This window comes from Cebidichthys violaceus, unplaced genomic scaffold, assembly GCF_023349555.1.
Source record: "Cebidichthys violaceus isolate CVI_PGR_0920_01 unplaced genomic scaffold, fCebVio1.0.p SCAF_24, whole genome shotgun sequence".
In the NCBI taxonomy this organism is placed as follows: Eukaryota; Metazoa; Chordata; class Actinopteri; order Perciformes; family Stichaeidae; genus Cebidichthys; species Cebidichthys violaceus.
This window is the reverse complement of record NW_027176417.1, coordinates 4,073,496-4,096,991: the sequence shown is the minus strand read 5'-3', so window position 1 is coordinate 4,096,991 and position 23,496 is coordinate 4,073,496. Positions and strand designations below refer to the sequence as shown.

General features: G+C 43.6%; 1 protein-coding gene across 3 annotated transcripts in view; it reads left to right on the top strand.

Annotated features, from left to right (window-relative positions):
* LOC137878853 (interleukin-1 receptor accessory protein-like 1) overlaps positions 1-23,496 on the top strand; it is a 195,226-nt gene that overhangs the window by 163,552 nt on the left and 8,178 nt on the right. For all 3 annotated transcript variants that reach the window (XM_068719296.1, XM_068719295.1, XM_068719298.1), the window contains exons 7-9: positions 7,570-7,702; positions 14,324-14,469; positions 18,018-18,164. In XM_068719296.1, the coding sequence (XP_068575397.1) occupies positions 7,570-7,702; positions 14,324-14,469; positions 18,018-18,164 (426 nt within the window). The remainder of the gene's footprint in view (positions 1-7,569; positions 7,703-14,323; positions 14,470-18,017; positions 18,165-23,496) is intronic.

Here is a 23,496-nt window from a genome sequence, read left to right as displayed (position 1 = left end):
GCCGCCTCAGTTAAGTTGCCCCCCGGACTTCCTTTTTCATTCGTCTCACGTGCGCTGCAGATATCCAACACCGTGCCTCCTGAAGCGCTGGGAAAAGCACCTACGGTCCCAACCACTCTGCTGTGTCCTGTTTTCATTACATGGACTCCCCAGGAGAGGGTATGGATACAGCAGCGCTCCCTTGCTCGCCACTCACCACTATTTCTCGGACTCTCTCGCTCTCTCTCTCTCTCTCTCTCCGTCTCGTTCTCTCTCTCGCTCACTGAGCACAGTGAGCTGTCTTGATCTTGGCTGGTGAGTTTGCTCCACTGGACCATTTAGGGACTAGATTCTTTTCACTGATGGCTTAGGAGACAAGGGCCACTCAGTTGCAATAAGGTGCCTCCAATTAATGCTTAAGAGAACCCTGAACATGTGAACATACAGCCTAGGATATATGGTATGGATGAAGTGTTGAGTCTTGTACCACTCAACAATAATATATCAGACAATAGTGTTCTTAACAGTTTGGGGAAGGCCCTCTCCTGTTTCAACGTGACGATTGCTCAAAGCCATGTTTTCCAAAGTATATTGCTGGGAATCATTACGGGACGCTGACTGTGAGCCATCGTGCCCGACCTCACTAAAGCTTTTTACGGTTGAATTGGAGCAAATCCCAGCCGCCAGATTGCAAAGTCTTGCGGAAACACTTACCGTAGTAGTGGAGACACAGAGACTTCATGTTGAAACCCTGACCAATAACAGTCTATACGACCTGCATGACATGCAAAGATGATTAAGCAGATACTGACCATGAACCACAGCATCCCTAGCTTGAGTCCACACCTCTGGATCTTTGTTGCATGTCGCTCCCCATCTCTTTCCCTCTCATCTTTCCACTGTGGACTCTCTAATAAAGGCACAACCCCAGAAATACCATTCCATAGATTCTGCAACTTCTATGAATCATTACATTTTGGTATTAACATTAAAGCGAACATGGCCAAAGCTGGACGGAGATTTAAACAGAAAAATTGTAAAGATTTAGTTTGCAGTCATGTACATGACGTACATGAAGGCTTGTGCCGTGTGGAGGAGGAGTATACTTCACAACCCCTGGACAATAGTAATGGGACTAGAAAATGGGACTGTTGGGAGTGTGTGCATGCTTCAAAGGTCGTCCAGCATGGTCTCCAGGGACCTGCCATTTAGTGCCATCAGTCTCTTTCTATCTGTCATTGTGTATCAATCTATTTCCCCTCCCTACCGTATTTCCCATTTTTTCCCACCTCTCTGGCTTCCATTAGTAGCTAAACTACATTTTGCCATTCATAGATTCTCTATACGGCTTTGTCGTTCGGTGCGAAGCCCACCAGGAGTCCCTCCTCTGCCTGCACTAAAGCCCAGTAAGCGTTCAGATTATGTTGGTATCAGGGAAAAAAGCCAACAGCAGCATCAGCACTTCAGACTAAGAATAAGGTTGGGCAGGAAGACTGGTATTTCAACAAAGCATCTACTGTACTTAATTCTGCCTGCTGTAAGTGGCAGGCCCAATTTTATGTGTATTTGGATCAATAAGATGGACGACCTGACTGACAAATTATTCTGTTTAGGAAATAATAGAAATAACTGATGCAGAACAGCAGCAACAAGCAATAAAGCCACAATAGGCAGAGCATATAAAGATTTCAAAATGCCTCACAAAACCATTAGCAAAACTAGCATCTGCTTCAAAGTTGACTTGGCAATTGCCATCATCATCTGATGACTTTTCTAATTGTAGTATAACCTTGTTTCCTCCATTCAACGTGGCATTTGTCTAATGTCATGTGAAGTACCCTTTAAGTCTTTCATTAATGTCTAATGAGCTTTTCATTAGGAGAATTCAACTGTGACTTCTCTATGCAAGATTATAAGCAACACAAGGTTTAACATTGGTAATGATTCTTCTCTGGATTGGGCGGCAATATTAGGCCCTGCTTTTGTGCTGAAGAGTATTGTTATTATGAGAAGAACATCAATGCAAAGAGCGGTTGTTGATCTTTGCAAATGTCATGCTCTGTTCCACAAGGCTCAAATTGGACTTGTTGTTCCCCACCGCCCTGTAATATTCAACAATACCACCTTATTTAATTTCTAGACCCGGTTTGTCCTCTGCAAAAGTAACACGGAGCAGAGAAAATTTCAATTTCACAACACATCATTGAGCATTTCTATTATGATTGCCACATGTTAACATGCCGATATAATTCAGGAAACCGCTTTGCACATTGTATTGTATTTCTTGATATCTGCTTTACCTGCAATAATTAAGGGGAACAGCAGCAGCAGTATGCCTACTTAGCGATAATGAGGTGCAATGCCATGTATGAATATTGAACACAGCACAGTCGATGGCTGCCTTAAAATCCATGACTGTAGAGGTTCGGTCTTTGATAAACAAAACAAAGTGAATGCTGAACAGAGAGACAATTAAACCGCCACATCTGGCAATGCCGACGCGAGTGTGTACCCAGCCACCGCAATGACAGGGCTCCTTCACTTGTGTTACCCCTCACTGCCTGGATGTTGTGCAGGGGCAGAAGATAAAGCTAATAATCACTGTCATTCAGAGCTTGTAAAAATGGTTTCAGGAATCGCGTCACGTTGCCCAAATGCCCCCCGAAGAATCTGGGAAATCCTCTTTCACCATCGACGATCACATTATCTCCTGATTTAATTCCTGGGCTTCTTCTCAGTCCAGATCAGTCGCTCGCTGTCCTGCTGGTCATAAGCTACAGGGCAAACTTCAAGTCCTTTTATGTAGAGCCCAGACTGTTGCATTAAAGGAAGGACTAATTAGAGAGTAGAGTGAATATCATTTTGGCTGGTTGAAGGGAGAAAAGAGGAGTTCCCCACCAATGCCAGAAGTTGCAGAAATGACATTCTGACATTTTGTGAAGAGGTTTCGGTTGTGCTTTAAAAGCACATGCTGTTTATCTTGTCCAAAGCAAAAGGGCGAAGGCCTTTTTGGATTGAATAATACAAAAAATACCTTTAACATTCTACCTTTTAAAAGTTCAGGAGCAGATCATTAGTAGAGGACAGATGGTGACAAATTAAATGAAAACAGCAAATAGAGTGCCTTAGTAAGTTGTTGAGGCCTCCAGCAGAGCATCACTTGGTTTAGATTCCCCACGTATCTGAAATTCTGGTGGAGGAAAGAGCTTCGTTCTTCCAAAAGATATAGTCCCTCCTTTGTTTTTTTGATGGTGATGATGACGGAGAGCTCGTCTCTCCAAAGTCTTCTATTGTTGTGCAGTTGGGTTGAGGTCTAGTGACATCCATTTGATGCGATTGAAAGGTCCACAATAGCCACTAAATGGTTATTGTGGTGAAATTATTTTTGTAAACCACAATAATTAACTTTAAGATTTGCATGTCTTTGTTTTACACTATCTTCCAGTTAGCCATGGGCTCCATTTATATTAATATGTTGTAAAACTTGCAGAGAGAACTGAAACTCGCTTGCAGAACACCGGTAATTTGAAAAGTCTGCTGTTCTTGTTCTAAATTGCCAGCTCGTAGACTTCCTCGCATCGCGCCAAAAACACTCAACAGGAAGCTATTTGTGTCCCCATTGCTGTTGAGATTGCAAATGCCCTTTACAAAAAGAACACCTCCGAAAAAGCTTAGTCTCTTCCCTCTCTGAAGTCTTATTCTTGCTAGCTACAGGGCTTAATTTATTCAAGGCTGTTAAACGCAAAAAGGAAAGAAAAAAAAGAAAGGCTTCCCTACTCAAGAGCTGGATTGCTTGGATCTGAATGGGAAACGCTGGTAGATTAACTTGACATGGTTTGTGCGCACTCTGCATGTGGATGTACTGATCAGTAATCTGTGTCATCTTCAGTGCACAAAGGCGATACGATTCTCTGTGTTGGAAGTCGTTCAATGATCTGCTCCCTCATGTGTGTGAATCCTCTGTTTCACTCACATCCACACTAACACACATGCACATATGCCTCCTTTCTCTCATGCCAGCCTATACGCGTCACATGCACACAGATGCAGAGGTGCACACCATGCCGACTCTCTCTCTCTCTTCCCCGCTGTGTCTCTTCCCCTGTTTTTTTCCGCTCCTCTGTGGCGTTTCGTGGTTTCATTGCATCCAGCCTGTCTGCTTAGCCACGGGAATCTTTGCTGACATCTCCGTCCTGCAGCCACAGCGGCTGAGACAGATGCTCCAGAGGCGAAGGGAGATAAGAAAGAGGAGACAATCGCATTAAGACTCACTTTACCCCCCTGACCAAGACCAGAGGTTGGGATTTTGAATGCTAGAAGCTGTGCACTCAAATCCCTGCACGGCTGTTGGTGCTTTTCCCAAATCTGAGCACACAACCTCCTCCCGTGCTCACAGTAAAGCCGGCGCAAATGAACACGCCGTCGTTAAGGGAACAACATGCATCCATATGCGTGAAGAGGGCCTTGGAATAAGTCTTGGAGAATGACACCGTTACTGTTGTCAGCACAGCAGCAGAGCTGTCAATGCTACAACACAACATGCTGTTCGGATCCATGGGTGAAGCCTCTTGACATCAAAGGTGGCACACAAAAGGATCCGTGTTTCTTTTTACTGTTGCCTACACCTGTCAAAATGGTGTGTTTTTTTGGGGGGGGGTTTTGCTGTTGTTGTTGCTTCATGTGCTCCTCCTGCACACCGGCCCTAATGCTTTGTAGCACCACAGAGACCCCTTGTGGAAGTGGGAAGTATAGGTGTGTGTGTGTGTGTGTGTGTGTGTGTGTGTGTGTGTGTGTGTGTGTGTGTGTGTGTGTGTGTGTGTGTGTGTGTGTGTGGGGGGGGGGGGGTCCAGGACAGATCCCAGCATCCCAAAAAACACATTCACTATGTTTCTCTTTCTCACACACTCACACACACACACACACTAGTCCTTGGTTCTCGGCTGTGGACAATATTTTTATTGAGCTGTGAGACAAAATGCAAAGCCGTCCTCGAACTTGGGGCCTTTTTTTGATTCTCCAAACCAGCTTTTCCCTGTTAAAGCTTAAGCTATCATCTGAGTACGCTATACGACACTAGAGGGCCAAATTAAAGCAGGTCTTGGTAAAATAAAATCCCTATTATCTTTGAACTAGCAAGTACCCAATTATACGCCACAGTTATCTCCCATCTCACAGACTTCTGAGTCCTCGCCACAGGGCCAATGAGCAAGGAGTGCTAATGAAGAGATGCTGAATCACCTTTTTGCCTTCCTGGACGCACGACTGCTGGAGCCCCCTTGATCATCGGCTTTTTTATGGATCAGACTCATTCCCGGGCTTTGATGATGTGGCTCTTTTTCTCAACCGCCCCCCCACCCCCCAGTGAGCCTGTCACAGGCCACACACTCGTGGATGCGCTGTCGGCTGCAGCATGTGTGTGATAAGTGTGAAAGAAGAACGAGAGGTCTCTAATCCAAGGCAGAGAGAGAAAACGGGTTTAAAAGGGTTTTTATCTGTCTCTAGTCAGACAGGATGTGTGTTCAAAATGAGCCGAGCAGAGAGAAGAACTCCTGCCGATGTGAAGGCGGGGGGTTTGTCTGTTGATATGTGTTTTCTCTGTACCTTCTTACCTCTCTGTTCTCATGGCCTTCATCATCCCAGGAAGCCTATCTGTACATCACACTGCCTGCTAGTACCGAAAAATGACCCCGAATGTCTTGATAGACAACTTCTTCCATTTTTCAGTGCTCTTCCAGCCTTGTATTTTCTAAACTGAAAGTCCAGTCAGTGTTTCAACAACACAATTACTACCACATAAATGCATTTCAAATGCTCCCAAGAATCAACATTTTAGGACATTTGAGCTGTGCTTTTAAATGCTTAAGCCCGAAGTATTATAGAAGTATTTTGCGGTGACAGAGATTTAATTTCGACTTAAAAGCTGCACTTATCAATAAGTTAACATGGTCCAAATGACAAATGTGAAAGGGTTTCGCTTGCAGGGAGGAACCAGTCCCTGTACGTTTCAGCGTCTTTTAAATCATTGTTTTGGTTTTACAGCCTTCACCTTTAAAGCCCTTCAAAATCTCATTCACGAACCAACTTCAATTCACGTTCGTGAGACAATTTGTCTAATTTTATGGGAAATGGTGCATAGTTACAAAATCATTTCACAACAGGTTAAGCCTCACCACACTTTCAAACTTTTATTTACTTTTCAGACATCTTTTACGGACGACAGTTTGTCTTCTGTCTCTAACTCTTTGGTATCTAAAAGGATCAAGTTGGTTCTTTTCATTCTTACAGTACTGATACTACTTTAATACCTTTACTAACTTGTTATGGGGTATTAGTACTTTACTTGCACTTTGTTGTGGCTCTTTAACAGTAATTGAAAAAAATAGAATTGCTATTATTAATTCGGTGTGCAATCAGGCTATTGCAGCACTGCTGGCCTCTGCTTGTAATGCATAAGCACTGCTGGCCTCTGCTTGTAATGCATAAACACTCTTTAGTTTCTCATCACATTTACACTGAAAAATTGTCACAAGAATACAAGTGTAATGAAGTCAATAATGTGCCGTATCAACTCCTCCTTCTGTGTCAAAAAGGGAGAAATCGGTACAAGTTTTACATATGAATCCATTAATAGTGCAAATCATGGTCCTTAAAAGCTGCGCCGTACTTTTGTGTTTCAAATTTTCCAAAGTACTTCCTGCAAACTACAATGATTGCAATTTAAATAGAAGGGGACTGCTGAAGAGTATAAGAGCTTTAATGGGAGTACAGCAGAGCTGTGAAGTTTGGTGAAAGAGGGTTCCAGAGAGTGTTTTAAAGTTTATTAAGAGGCCGTCTGGGATGGTTTAAGACGGCACCTCTGGAGAGAGAGACACGGTTTAGGAATTGATGGACTCGAGGATGCTGCTATGGAGTTTTTGAAAGCTAAAAACTGGAGTCTGGAAAGAGAATGGGTTTCATAGCAGGAAGCATGCAGGTTTAGGTGGTCGGAGCTGATGCTCACAGATGCAAACATTACCAGTTTTTTCCTGAGACTTGAATTGCACTGACGCTGGGAATTTTGTATCGCAATGTAGGCATCTTATGCTGCTGCTGTGTGTCGCACTTTAGAATCACTTTCTACCACCCTTTTTGGGGTAATAAAGAATGGTTTTAATGTTGGTAGTCATCCGGTAGCTGGAGCTGATGTTTAATCATTTTAATAGAAAACGTATGATGGCTGCATCTGTTTTGGTGCATCGTCCGTTACTGTTTTATGGTTTTCCCTGCTGCTATTTTATGTAGCTGATCGCATTTGTAAGGAAGTTGCAGCACTTTGTATCAACATGCTCTGCATATTACCTGTTGTGCAAAAGATGTATTGGTCTCAGTGTATCTTACACATGCATTGTGGGAAAATAGTGTAAAATATGTGATGAAAACTGAACATAATATTTTGAACTGTATCTTTCATAATTCATATTTTACTATAAATCTGGATTAAATAGGGAATCAAAAAGTTGTCACAGCACGGACAATGTTATTCATACACTCTCAGCAGACATGCAGGTTCATGGAGGCGTCAGCTCACGTCCCGTCTCTTGTCTCCAACAGGAAGTCCTGTCAACCTGACGTGCAGAGCGTTCTTCGGATACAGCGGAGACGTCAGTCCACTTATCTACTGGATGAAGGGGGAGAAGTTCATCGAGGATCTGGACGAGGAGCGGGTTCAGGAGAGTGACATCAAGTAAGACATCCAACACCAGACCTGAGCTGATTATGAGTGCAAATCCTTATTGTTAATGGCAATTAGGATGTAAGACACAAAGGATCACTCAGCATCTCAATTTGGTGGAATTAACAAAAAAGATGGACACAAAAATATGAGAAATTTTCTGAGTTCATTATTTCCACTGAATAAGCATATTTTCTATCCCTGTTAATATTACAGCAGAGGTTGAGCAACATATAACAAATTCATGAGGTACATTTAATCTCAAATCAAAAGCAGCAAGGGGCCCACGGGCTGAACTAGTAAACACCTATTCAAACCCAGTTACCACAGCTGTGGGACCACACATCAACACACGGAACAATGAAAGGAACTTTTCACGACCAAGCTATCATTGAAATTCTATTCATGAATGCTTAATGGGGCTGTTTAATAATGTAGACAGCTATGCATTCTTTATCATGCACAATGTATATGCACAGCTCAGGTATCAGTGATCAGCGATAACTTAGCACTGAAATATAAGTGGAGGCATTAATAGCGGAGCAGCACAGCAGATGGAAACTCCAATTAAATGTCTGTGTTGGCCTCCTGTTCCATTCGGGTGACCTCCATCTTTTGGCTCGCTCTCATGTCTGGAAACAGGTCCGTTTAATCCAAAGTCAGGTAAAAACCTGGCGGCCAGGCACACATACTGCCTGAGGATGGCTGAGCATCCAACATGCCCCCTACTGTAGGAAGCAGATTTCTTTTTGTAAGAGGAGCGCTCTTTGCTTTAGTGTATGATGCAAAGTAATGTTAGAGCCCTTTTTCTGATTCAGAAGGAAACTATTGTTGAATTTGCAAAATTGAAAGGCGCATTTGTCTGCAACCCACAATGCGCATAGATTGGCTGAATAGAAGCGGTGCAAATTCAAAGAAGAGAACCAATCAAAACCAACAATGCTCAAAATTTGAACGCATACTGCCAAATGAATGGAGCCCGTCTGGACATAGAGACGGCTCCTTGTCTACCCTTGATGTTAAACTGTAATGTCCCAACGGCTTTGCTGACCCGCATTGTCTGGAAAAATGAGAAAAGATGGCATTCCTGCCCAGCGAAAAGATGCAAAAGCAACAGAATTAATATATGAGTATATCCTGCAGAAGCTTTTTACCGAAAAAGAATGGATTCGGATGCAACCCCCATGCAGCATTTGGCCAAATGACATGTTGGTGTTTAGTGACGAAGCTCTTGTTAAGGCTCACACTACATTCAGGTCATAATAAGGAAGAAGAGAAAGACAGTGTACCCACATTTCTTTTCTAGATGATGAGCTGGTCTTCGGTCAGTGAAGGTCAATCAAAGCTAGAGTAGAGAGCTCATCTTCAGATGGCTCCTCCTTCAAGGAGATGAGCCCTCCTCATCATCAATACAGGACTCCTCAGTCTGCTAATACACGCGCGTGAGACGATGGAGATACTCCTGTTTGATTGAGGAATGCAAGCAACACGTATTTATTATCCTTTATATTTCACTTCGTAAACACTGACAGGATGAATATGATCAGATTGTCAGATGAAGTGAGAGCACAGCCGAGAGACTTATAGTGACTCAAGATACAGAATACAGAATACTGTGTCTTCACAGACAACCAGGGGGGAAAGGCGTTGCATCCAAATGAACATAAAGTAACTTTGTGCAGCGGTGTGGCCACCGTCTCCCAGATGTTGTTGCAAAAATGTGAGCAGCAGATAATCTGTTATTGACTTTTTTGCAGTGACGGTGGAATTATGTCTGTTTTGCACCGCTGTCGTCACCAGGGCCTTCAGAAAATACTGTGGAGGAAGAGAAGTGAATGAAATGTAATAATAAGGAAACAAAATCACGAGAAACTGTTCTCTGTTAGGTGGTGCACCACACTACTACCATACCAGTCGTACTCTTTGTATCCTCACGTGTGTCTTCAGCCTAGGTTAGCCATGCTTTGATATAGTTAGTTCCTTTCTTATGTTACACATTGCACCTTTTAAGGAATAATTAATTCCCCGTTAAGCTAATTATTTGTTCGGATAGGCATTTTTGCTGGTGTGTCTGCACGGAAATACGCACATTCACGCACCCTTTCATGTCCTGCCCCACTGTACCCCTTTGACAGACCCGACGTATGACTAGAAAACCCCTGTTGTCGACAAACGCCGTCTACTGAAAAGGTTAACTGTAAGCAGTGTGACAAGGCTGGGAGGAGTTAGTGGCCCAGTCAGTGACCTGGCATTTGGAGATGTCTCTATTAGCCTTCTAGCACATTCCATCCAGCTCTCAGCACCGCTCTCTCTTGTGAAGGACACCAGGCCAATTAGAGCCTACAATACTTGGGGGGGGGGGGGGGGGGAGTGGAGGTGTGGGGGCGGCAGGTGGCGGCGTCGGGTAGGTGGTACAATAAAGATGAAGAAGTGCGTCATATGCGGTTAGAAACCCTGCTTTCAAATGAGGTAACAAGCCATGAGATCAAAACTGTGACCCTGAGCTGCTTTGAAAGAGTGTGTGTGTGTGTGTGTGTGTGTGTGTGTGTGTGTGTGTGTGTGTGTGTGTGTGTGTTTTTGTGTGTGCGGGGGCAGAGAAGTGTGCACACAGTGGGCGCCCACGGTGCGTGCACATTCAAGTTGTTCAAGTGCCTATTTTTGTTGTGTGCCACCGCGTGATACCGTCTCCCTGTGTGTTTTTATTTATTTTATTTTATTGTTCCCTTTTTGAATGTGCACCACTTCAAACCCACCCCCTGACACCATTCTGTGAGCTTTTAGCTTTGAAATGGAAATTAATCACAAAGGAGTAATCCCCGAAGGGCTGCCTGTAATACATGAGATGGAGCTTTTGGCACAATGTTTCACCGCTGAGATTCCGGGTTGATATAAAATTCTGTGGCTGCAGAACAAGACTCCGTGGGTCTCAGAGGTGAAGTCACAGCGTGGAATACAGAGACAGCTGCTGCAGTTTACAACCGGAAGACGTTCCAGTCCCCGGTGCATGGGCACGCAGCAGTTTAAGTGTAAAATGTAACTCTTAATCAATGCTCAGACAGATATACAGATATCTTCATGGGAAGTCAGAGTACTGAGAGTCCAGCAATGCTTCCACTGCTTATTAGCCCTGCGCACCTTGTACATCTCACCGTTTTACAGTCTGGCGTTGATGTTTACTGTGCGGCATATCAAATTTGACCGGACAAAACTGGAACACTTGTCCAACTCAATAATGCAACAGTGTGGCACAAGCTTGCTAACTCCAAGCTGATGCCTATTGGGCAATCTGTCATTGTATACAATGTTACATTTCAAGCCTCTTTACAGGAGCATCTGTTGTGATCTAATTCATGTCTACCTTTGGGGGTGCAGTCAGGGGAGGTGCAGACAGCGGCCCGTGAGGCGTTTAGAAATAAAGCAAAGCATGACAACATGGCGCAGTTCAAAAGTTCAGGTGTCACATTGAGGCTGCTCGGAGAGATTGTTCTATCGAAAATAGAGAGGACGATAGGATGCTGCTGCACGTTCAAAGAAGAATAGTGTGTTTGAAATGCATGTTTGTAGGTGAACCCCTGGTCTGGCTTTCTAGTGCATTTTCATCTCCATCCAGCTCCACAGCACCCGGTTTACCGCGTTCCTTCGACTCGAATACACACCTGCTTCCACACTCTTTCTTCAGCTTCCTCTCTCACACACGAATCCTCACTTGTACACTCGAAACTTTCCCTAACAGGTACGATGTAAACAAATATAGATTTGTATTTATTTTTTTTTCTTTGCCAACACCCACAGTGTTTTAGCCCAGTCTGTTGAGTCACACATGGGTGCCACCTCTTTAAAAAGCCATCAGCATGGATCTATATCCCAACCTTGTGGAGCCCCGTGTCTCTGCCTGACTGGCCGCACAATGGAGAAGGATGAGCGTTAGAACGGCTCGCAGGAGTTAAGAGAGAAGGCTGGATTGATTTCCCTCTCAAATACGTACTCACACGAGCCGTAACACAGGTAGTAACGTTTGTGCGTTCCTGCAGAAGCTTAAGAAGTACGACTTCATAATTAGTTTTTATGAAGCAGCTAGTCCATGTTGCTACACCATAATTACCTCTAATGGTTCGTGATTCAATAAAAGACATTTTAGTGTGAGTGTGATATTTCTATCTATGTGGGATACCAATTATTAGCAGCACTTTGTAAAGCTAAAGTGAGGTATTGCCGTGGCAGCAGTTTGTACTGTAGTTTGTCTCCATCTCCCCCGCACTTCACAATCTGCTTTGTTTAGTCCTTTCATTGATCAGCAAGAATTACACTGGTTTTCACATTCAGATGCCCCACGGCAGACAAATGCCCAAGCGGCCTTGTACCTTTTCGCACTATTAGCTCCACGCATCATTTGACAGAGCTTTGAAATAGCTGCAATTGTTGTAACCTTAAAAAGACTATCTGCTCATATATCATTCCTACTTTTGGAAGAGGTTCAGCTCTTTACCATCATTGTGGTCCTGTAGTTCTGGTCTTTGGTCCTTCAGGTAACTCACCAAACACGGTTCCCATCAGTTGTACTTTATGTTGAGGGAAATACGTTAAACAGTAGCTTGCAGACATACTGAGGCGGTGGACTTTATGGCTGCTAAAGATCAGCATGTTGGCATCATCACTGAGAGCATATTGGCATGCTGACGTTTGGGGTCAAAGCACAGCTGTTCTTCTAAAGGGCTTGAGCTTTGACCACCGGTTATTAAATAGCAGGCAGGCTTTCGCAAAGAGGAGTTTCTTGGAAAAGTGCTTAGTTTGTGTAATAAAGTGTGAAAGGGAAATCTTTACATCTTGAGGTGCCATCTCCTCCTGATGCCTTGTTAGCATTTGTCAGCGTTTTTCTTTGAATCCAGTTAGCTGCCCCCTGATGCAGTCATCCAGCTTATTTAAATCAAGGCAGACACTGAAAATAAAGAGGACGCAGCTAAAAATCCATCTTTACCCTGCCAAGTGTCCAGTGAAGAAAAACAGGCATCAAAGTGTCATTGTGTCCTTCCAGTCACTACAGTCTCTGTGATCAGATAGTCGAGGCTTGCAGTCTTTTACATGTGTTGTTGTTGTGGAAGTGTACAGATTGCTGGAAAATGGCTGAATTCAATGTAACAAAAACATCAAAAGGGCTTTTTTTTTTTTTCTTCTTCTCACTAACCCTCTTGGCAAAATGTTCTGTGATAGGTCGGCGCTGTAGTGCATCGTGACAGTCACACTATTGTCCCCGTAGCAACATGTCACAACCAGTAGACATCAGGAGCCTCAGTGAGTATTTTTCATGGGGGAAATCTGTCATGACTCATATGATTCTAGCCTCTTGTCACCTCCTACCTTCTGTTTTACTGATGGACTAAAAAGTAAATGCTGCCCGGAATGTCAGCAGATTATAGAGCTTGGTATTAAACTACGGTTCTGTGTGATGTAGTTATCTGCATATTTATGGGTACGATGGGCGTGCAGGTGTAGAGTGCACAGTAGTTTTACTCTGAAAAATGTCAGCTCTGTGACAGTGTCTCAAAATTGCACTCCACACAGATGGAAGCTTATAAATCCAAGGTCATGATTTATGGATTTTAGGATGCATACTGGAGACAACTCAAATTTCTTAGGGCAAACTTTTTTGTGTCTGAAAAATCCATATTTCATGAAAGAGTCATACTTTGTATGACTTGTGGCTGCCTGCACTCTAGAGTTATTGTTTTCCATAGTTTGTATTATTTTGGTACAGATTCAGAACATTCGATTTGACGTTGTTATTTGGAATCTGTAGTCACAGAGCATACCTACAAACATTGGGAATACGGAATTAAAAATATAACTCCAGCTCTGCATGTTCTCTGATGTATGTATGAGTCACATTTTCAGTTTTTTTTTCTTTTTTTCTCATCCCAATATGACTTTTTAAACGAAGACTGCTACAGAAGCTACTTTGATGTACACCTCACAGTCAGTAATGAGGTGGCTGGACTCCGTTTGGGCAGATGATTGAAGTCATGTTGGTGTTCAAATTTGAACCAAACTGCTGGTACAGTATGTTGGTTTCGTGTTACCAACCATCGCAGTCGCAAACTTGTAATAGCTTTGAGCAGACAGCCGTACATCATTCGTCCCTTCGTGATTAATTGATGGACGCTGTCCACCATGAGATAGCTCTTGTTCAGCACTTGTCTTTGGCTCAAACACTGAATCCTCCTGTCATTAATGCCATAAACGTCCAGCGTTGTCTGTCCAACAGCAAAAACAGATTATTTGGGTTTGCTTTACTTTGATACACCAGGCAAACACTTTCTGCATATTTTTTGTTAAAATTATTAAAGGGTAAATGAAGGGCTAACGCTCACTCTTTCAAGTAAAATCACCATATCTTGAGCTAACATTAACAAAACGGACAATTTCCGCCTTATTTATTAAATCAAAGTTATTTTTCACGAGAATAATTTCAGAAACATTAAATTATTTCAGTCACCTTTAGGTAATAAAAAGACATGTCTGATCTCCAATGAGGATGTTGCAAAAACCACACACTACAAATCCAACGCTCGTGTTTCAAATGCGTCAACAGCATCCCATGCATCCCTTTCTCTGTGCTCTCTGTCACCCCCTTTCAAGGACAATCCGGGAGCACCTAGGGGAGCAGGAGGTGTCCATCTCTCTGACCATGGACTCTCTGGAGGAGAACGACCTGGGCAACTACTCCTGCTACGTGGAGAACGGCAACGGGCGGCGGCAGGCCAACATCCAGCTCACCAAGAAAGGTGGGGCGAACTCAAGCACACAGATTCATTTAGAAGATGGGGAAAAAAAACACAGTTATTTAAAGCATGTACAGTATTTCACCATGAATCTAGCAGAGAGATGTAGAAGCCTTGAGATTTAATAATGGCATGTTGCAGCTCTGGGGGTGAAGAACACCATTTAATACCACAGACCTTCGCTCTGACAATAGAGTGAATCTCTTCGCAGCAATTTACTGAGTACAAAGAAGAACAACTACTAGCGGGACTCTGGGAATTGACCAGTTGTTTCTCGCCTCAGGGAGGAAAAGAAATTGGGACAGTATAGTAGATAGTGCAGAAAGCCTAAACATCCACCTCAGCCTGAGGAAGCATTAGTTCGAAGAGACAGAAAAATCCCTTTCGGTGAGAGGCAGCCTTTGGTGTTGTGATGCCAGACAATCTGTTTGGCTGTCTGGCAATGACCTCCTCCATCACACGCGCACAAATCCTGCTTTGATCGCCGAACTCTCACTCAGACATTTTCTCATCTTTCATCACTGACTACTGTTGCCGTTCCCCCTCCCCCTTGCCTTTTTATTCAAGCAAACATTTCCGAGTTTTTCCTCTGATTTCGCCTCACTAAGGGTGACTGTTTGAAAGTTGATTCCGTGATGATTTCAAACAGAGATGCACACTTCCCAGGGTGGTTATATAAGTGAGATTTATTTTTTATTTTTTAGCGAGACTGGGGGGGGTCTCTGCAGCCTTAAAGTTGTCAGTGTTGAATACATTTACATAGTAAGATATTTTTCCTCTCTTTTAAGCTCGCAGCTTTGGATCCAGCTTTGATGGCAGCCCAGTTCCCCTCCATTTGCTATATTAAAGGGGTTTATGCTGCACAGTCAAATCTCAGACTAAACTCGGAGAAGATTAGCCTGGTCCTCGCAGGATTGCGGGTCCACGTGAAATCAACCGATTCCCATGTTTTTATGTGCTGCAGCCATGGTGTGGTGCAGTGCGAGGCCAGTCAGTGTTTACGCTGCCTTTCAGAGTTTTCCTCGCTTGTCTCTTGAAGCGGTGAAACCAGCACGACACTCCAAATGAATTTGGTCGTCTCAGCGCAGCATCAAGCAGAATATGTCTTCACTTTTCCACTTCTTGTACAACTTCTCGTAGTGAAGAAGTTTAGAAGTCCTCCTGGCCAACTTTTCTTTTTTGCAGCTCCACATCCTCAGATACATTTTTTATCTCACGGCAGCAGCAGCAGCAGCATCTGGCAGACGGCTGCCTATGCTGTAATAACTAACATCTAGATTCTTGATTTGTGAACATGAGAAGCAGCAGACTCAGCTTTCACCGTTCTCACAGCCGCTCTCCTCTGTTTTATTTTACCATTCAACCCCCACTCCGCCTTTTCCTTGTCTCTCTTTTCATCTCCCTCCCTAGACAACAGAGAGAGAGAGAGACGCAGTAATAGAGGGAGAAAAAGGGGGGCTGATGAATCGCCGGATGCCATGTGACTCCATCAAATCCAGCCTTCTAGTCAGGAGCTAATTTGTCTTAATCCGTCCCACTGCAGCGCTGCTACAATATGGATGCCTGGCTGAGAAGAATTGGCCTCTTCCACTGTAATCTCTGCAGCTTGAGGAGCAGCTGGCTCGTTTCACTGTCCGGATATCTGAGGAGAGGAGCGGTGTTCACTGAGGCGAGAGGGCAGAGCAGAGGTGGAGGGGATGGTGAAGAGGGAGAAGTGGAGTTGCTTGGATCCATCCTCTCGCGGTGCTCGTTAGCCGCAACACCCCTCTCCGAAAAAGCAAACTCATTCAGGATGATTCCCAGGTTGAGGGGAGAGAAACTGAGACAGGAGTGTTTTGACGGGGTTGTGCTCAATCTGCCCGAGTTTGTTTGCTCTTTTGTTTGCGTACGTCCGTCCGTAAGTTTGGCTGAAGGTCGTCGCCCAGACAGGCGTGATGAAGCGGCGCGGGCCACGCTCGTTAGCTCTCCAGAACATCATCCTTCATCATGGGAGCTGTCAGCCTGATGGCCGCTGCAGTGGAATGGGCATCGCGCACCCCAACGAGGTTAAATGTGTGTCGGTGATGGATGGTGATGCACGCTAGTCCTCTCCGTCCATGTTTGTCTGTGTGTGTGTGTGTGTGTGTGTGTGTGTGTGTGTGTGTGTGTGTGTGTGTGTGTGTGTGTGGCATTGCGGCGAGTCAAGCCTTTTACTGTTGTCCATTAGTCAGCCAATGAAGGCTGACCACCCAGATTTTGTGAGGCGTAGCCAAGAGGAAATGTTGAACTGCAAAAGATGGAGTGACATCCGACAGAAAACACTGTAAAAAAGAAAAAAAGAAAAAGAAAAGCCTTGAAAAAGACAAAGCAAACGACTTGGTTTTCAAGGCAAGCCACTGGACCACGGAGCTTAATGGAGTCCATTGTCTTGTAGTGTAAAAAATCACCTTTCATCCTCCTGAATAACACTACTAGTCTCGCTTCTGCTGGATGCTTTGTCCCGTCCTTCTTGAACTACAAGTAACACAATTTAGAATAATGTGAGTGTATCAACAGTGAAGTCCTGCAGCTCCTTGAATTTAGCTTCCACTCATGCTTTTCACGAGTTCACGTCAGCTTGCAGTGATGACGGATGGCGGGGGGAGCGGGCCGCTAAACAGCCGCACACACGCGTAACCAATCTTCATAAGCGTGGCATTCCGAGCTGTCATGTGCTATTGTCGCAAGATGTGATTTTATCTTTTTATTATCCAATCAAGCCGCGTTAAGTCACGGGTTCAGAAATGGTTGTACTTTCATTCTGGTTAGAGTCATGTATCATGTGGATGCAATCCAGCCACAATGAGAATATAAGCAACATGGAAAGATGGAGAGGAAAAGCCAATGCAGAACACAGCCGCAGGAGCTTTTAAAGAAATGTGCAGGTAGAATCAAAGACGCTTTTAACAATAGCTAGTGCAACTATTCTCATCCATCATGCCTGCGTCATGCATTATTTCACATGTATTGATGTTCCGGGGTTAGATTTATTTCTGCACGCCAACTTTAACGTACATACGAGCAGATAAATAAGATGGAGGGGAAGGTAGTGAAGTGGAACTGTGCAACTTTCTGACATTTTGTAGGACCTTAGAAGAGAATAAATATAGCCTAAAAAACATGAAAATGATCAATATGACAGTAAAAGTGTTCGCCTTTCACACTGTTCAACCAAACGCCTATAAGTTCAGCCTATAAATGAACTGATTTTAAATCAAATGTTCTGTGCTTGCTTTTTTTATGTTAGATAATGGATGGATTAGCTGGAGATGTCTCAGCCAATGCCGGTATTAAAGTACAGCATTGTGGTGACTCTTTCAAGAGAAATAAGGGAAATGATTGCAAACCTTCAAATACAGGGTCACTCAAGAAGCACTGAATATACAAAATCATCTGTGTTTTTACATGGTGAAACTTGTACTCTGTCATCTTGAACACGATACTTCATGAAACAGATTGAAAATGTGATTATCCTGGATTAAAAAAATAAATAAATTCTCTCTCTCCCTCTCGCTGTGTTGTCACCTTATTAGCAGAGCTGATGTACACGGTGGAGCTGGCCGGAGGTCTGGGAGCCATCCTGATGCTGCTCATCTGTCTGGTGACGCTCTACAAGTGCTACAGGATTGAGCTCATGCTCTTCTACAGAAACCACTTCGGCAGTGAGGATATAGACGGAGGTAAGATGAGATATGGTGCAAGACAAAATTGACTTTACAGCGTTACATAATAATCCTCCACAATCTGTGATACCACGGTGTTTTCTGTTCAGTGGATGATTTCTAAAGCTCCTTCCTCTGCTGTGAAAGCATCCTTTCTTTCCTCAGCAGGAATCAAATCTCTAACCCGAGCACCATCAGACTGCTCTGCACACATATTTATTTTTACTCAGAAAACACCTGTGCTATTTTTCACACCTTAAAGCTCCACCTGGCGCTATTTTTATGTAAATGTGCACCTGGTTTATCGGTCCAAATGACGCAGAGAAGAGCCTCCCATTGTTCTTAACTCAAAAATGATGTCGCCGATTTCAGGGAGTCTTCTCAACCCGCTGAGCGAAATCAAACGTTTTATGCGAAATATTCTATAAACTGTCTCCTAAACAGCAGCGAACGACTCAGCGGTCTTTGATGTGCTTCCTTCTTTTTGTCCTTCTTGCATCCATGTAAAAACTAATCACAAGCCAGCCTTGTAAAAATGCTCATGCTGGGTGCTGTTTCCTTTACATCACAATGCATTACTTCTGGGTAATGGAGTTTAGCTTTTTTGGCTGTTGTGTATTTTGCATGTTATCATTCCAGTGCATCTTTGCAAGTTTTGGTGTCAGTGCATTTGAACCAAGCAGCAATGGCTTAAATCATACTGGAGGAAATCCATCACAGCGTCCTCAAAAGACCAACACATTTTAAGACCGCTGTCAGCTCAGCAAAGGTCCACAATGCTGTCAATACCAGTCGTTTGCTAAAGACACACTGCAGTACAGTGTTGGCAGTGAATAAAGAGAACCCAACTGTACACAGACTTCCCTGTTTACAAATGCGCATTACACCCAGGACGAAATAAGTCCTTTTTGACTAATACATCAATCATTTTGTGAGCAGTTTGAAATACTTTGACACAATTTTACAACTCTGGAAAGCTTTCACACAGGACATTCTTTTATTCTCCCTATATTGTGACAATTTAGTCTGCTCTTTCTGTTTAGCTCTGCTAAATTGAGTAACGTTAGGCACATTGTCTTGAGTTGCTGATGAAGGAAATGTAGGTTTTCTTTAGCTTACAACAGTGGAAAGTCAAAGGCCGACATGGACAATGCTTGTGATGAAAACATTAGGGTAAATGGGGATTGCGTGGTGATTCCGCACATGTATGTCCTGTTGATGGTTTCCCATGTGTCTGCATGCAAACTGCGCGAGTGCAAGAGTGAAAGGATGATGTATTCTGCTGAACACTCTCTGTAAAGCAAATCCAAACAGTCCCTGTGCCAGACAAAAACATTAACACTGAGGCCCCATCAGCAATAGTCAAAGAAAAAAAAAAAAACCCTGATTGGGCCTGGTGGGTGAGTCTTGTCTTGAGAATGCATCAAACTGAGACAAGGAGCAAGTTTTAATTTGATTCCCCTGTAATGAGTCTCTCAAGTAGCAGCGCTGCAATGAATTCAGGGGGAATGAGATTAGTTCGGAGAGGCTGAGGGACTGTACGTAGTGGAAAGAGAGACAGCGAGAGAGTTATGAGCGTTAAAAGGTAAAAAGCATTCTGCTCCTCTCCTCGTACATCCCCAGCTCTGCTTAACTGAGATGCCTGCTCCATCAGACATTTCAATGAAAGTCATTACTTCCGGCTGTGTTGGGCTTTCGGCTTCGGAAAGCGGAGCATCGGCGTAATGGATGGCCCAGAGGCAGTTGTGTTGAAGAAGGGTAGACAAAAATGTCGGGACTTGAACTTAATTCCAAACAGCAATTGTCTCCTTTAATTGTGCCAGCCGAGTGAGTGCTGGGAGAGAGAAACAGATTTTCAATTTGTTCCTCAGTATAAGGGGATCAGGTTCAATAAGCCACAGCGCGCTGCCTCCGGAGCTCTCAGGAGACTCTTGATACTGTTCTCCACGCCGCGGTCGATTAGATCACTTCACCGCCACCTCCGGCACGAGCACATTCACGAGCGAGAGCGCACACTCGCACCTGCGCCTCACAAGTCATCTCCAGTTCCATTGACAGTGTACTGGAGGTGAATAGGGGAAGGATAAAAACGTTAAACATGGACCGAGCTGAAAACCAGTTGCCAGTTGAGTGGAGACAAAACGGCTGCTACGCTTTGGCAGGAGATGGTTAACACAGATCCCGTCTCTATGGTAACCACTGCACTGACAGATGTACACTGCATGTGAGATGTAGTTGCACACACATTTTAGTTTTCATAAATAAAGCCCTTAAGCCAGTGTCTGGGATGCACAGAGAATTTAATTTTTTTTTCTCCCCAACACAAATCGGCACTCACTGCCAAGAAAGTGCTTGTGTTTCATTGTGGCCACTCGAGGAACTAATTGAACGCCTGCCTCCCTCTTCTGCCAGATGTAAAATTGTAAGCTTTACGTAACAATAGGACGGACTGTCAGCTATTTGTCAGCGCAGCTATTTAGTTAAAGACTGCTCAGTTGTCACATTGTGTGGGTGTCAGTAGAATCAATAATAGGCTTCATGATGACAACAGCCGAGCGAGCATGTCGAGGAGGTGGGAACTCATCAACACTCTGCCATAAATACGAATGTCAGTGTTGTCAGTACGGCGCCGAGTTATGAGGCTCCGTCTGTGTTCAGTGTAGTTTGGAGATACCGAGCATTAATAGTTTTCACATCTCGCACGCAAGAGCTGGAATGCATCCCGTTTCATTTGCATATGTAAGATGCAAGAGAAAGTGGCTCGTTTGTAAACGGAAGGTCAAATGCTGTGTTGCTTTTCCCAAGTGATATTGTCAAATGTAATGGGAGACAAAGGAGACAAACGGAGGGTTTACACTAAACAGCTTCATCACAGATAAATCTACAGACACTGTGTTTTCAGAATGGGAAACTATCTGGACTGTTGGTCGGACTAAAGGAGTCACCTCGGGCTCTGAGAAGCGGTTGTGCACAATAAGCCCTCCAAGAGTATATAGAAATATATGTAAAAAACATCTCTAATCATAAAAATAACAAGATAATCTATTTTATATATATATATTGCCACTTTGATCTCCTGTCCCCGTACAATATACCAATTGTAAATTACATGCAGTTCTTTTTTGGGAACGTCAAATGAGGAATTCTAAAGTGTTACCTACTATTTTCCGACATTCTATTGACTAAATAATGAATTGTTAATAGTAATATTCATCAGTCGCAGCACAATATGACCTCAGGTAGCTGTTCATTAGTTATGTAAAACAAAACGACATGTTTAAAAGTACTCAGCTACTCATTAGCAGTCCGCCTGGTGTGCTTTCGTAGCTTTAGAAGTTAAGTATGGTGTGCTACCTTCTAATTTACTCTCCATTAAATGTAATGGAGCCCAGAAATAACCCAGAGATTACGCCTCCAGTTCTCTTGGCGCTCTCCACCGCGAGTTCAGGAGTTCACAGTCTAACTGTAGGCTTTCTATGCACATGCATATATTTATTACCCCGCACCTCCATGTGCAGTGAGCGTCAGTCCCTTTGCATGTGGGACGGAGGAGTTCTGGATGCAGTTTTCCGAGGTGTGCTGCACCTCACCGGTCTCCTGTGAGGAGTGACTCCTCAAGGTGCAACAACAGGGTCATTCCGCCCTCGAGATTCACCCTCTACCTTCTCTCTCTTTCCCACAACAGACGAGTGAATCAGCTCCACTGAAATAGCCCCTGATCTGCCTACACAGCTTTCATTTAAATGCTACCGGAGAAAAAGCAGAGAGGGAGATTTATGTCACCGAGAAGTAGAATATGAGCCTCAGAGTTAGCTGTACTAAATGATTATGAGGTTACATTTCAATCATTTTTACATGTCCCTGATGCTGTAAAATTAATTGCATTTTATCAAAATGAGTTGGATTGATTACATAGTGTTATGTACGAGTGCCAAATATTGAGACTACCCACTGGGAAGGGAGTGAGTCTCGTTGACGGTCTCATGGCCCGGAGGCAGACAGGAGTGTAAAATAGAGCGGATATTAAAAGGGGATACTGTACTGAGGATTGATCTCAGAATCCTTCCTCTTGAACCCAGCTGCTCTTCTACTGTCCTCGACCCGACTCTCTCATCCTCAGCTCGCTTCTTCTCCGGTGTCTTGACAGGTTAAACATCCCCGCGCGGGCACTTGCACTGCAGGTGGCCACTATAAAGCAAAGGGAGCCTTAATGAAGACAGGGACTCAAAGATCCAACTCCCACTCGCATCTCTAATGAGTTTACCTCAAAGGCTGCGTTCACATCGCAGCTCAGTGTCCCAATTCTGACTCCCCCCTTCTTTTGTGGCTAAGATATGACAGTTTTAGTGAATAAAGAAACACATAGAATCGGATATTTTTGTGTCTTTCTGATGAATGTGACCCCAATATACCAATTTACAAAAAGTCTGCTATTGTTGTTGTGCTTGCAGATGATCTCAGTTGTATGCACCTGGACTAGTTCTGTGGTAGAACGTTGTTCCAATGACAACAGTTTATTGTGGATTATCTTCAGTAACCAGGAAAACACAAACCTCTATCGCGCTGAAGGCATAAATCTCACTTAAAAAAAAAACTGCACTACATTTGCTCCCATTCTGGCAACGGCAACAATGTATCAAGTTCTTTAGAGCTCAACCCAAAGAGGAAACGGTTGCATTTCCCCAAATTTCCATTTCTGCCTCTCCGTGATGGTTGGGACAGTGGGTAGGGTCAGTATGGACACCTTGCTTTGGACTCAAAAACACCCTTTAAATTGAAAGAAATGCTGTCTAATTTGAACACCTTATATTTCCACTGTCACTTGTTCACAATTTTATTTGTGATATTTTCATTAATTACTGAGATATTTCTGACTGGCTGCCACTTGAGTAAACACTCAGTAACTTCATTGTTGTTTTCCTTCATTTAGGAAAAGCCTTTGTCTTGTTTTTGTCTGCTTTTTGTTGATATGGAACAAGCTAGGAGCTATGAACATTACTGTCCCGAGGGGGAGCAGACACACATTGGACTCAGCTAACACTAGCATCAACTGATAGGATAGAAAATAAGGTTTCCAACAGTATGATTTTGTATGTAGCATAAGTAAAAACAGTACGGTAAAAGATAAATAACAAAAAGCTTACACGCTGCAGATTTTTAAAACTATGAGTAATATGACGTGAGAATAGATGGAAGGTCTCCACGTTGAGGTTAAAAGTAAAGAGTCTGGCTGAGCATGGACTACTTAGCTTAGCATAGCTGCTTTCTACAGCAACCATGCAGTGTCAGAAAGCATCCTCTTGGTCAAGGGCCGAATCACTCTAATAGATAAAGTGGTTTGGTCGTTCAG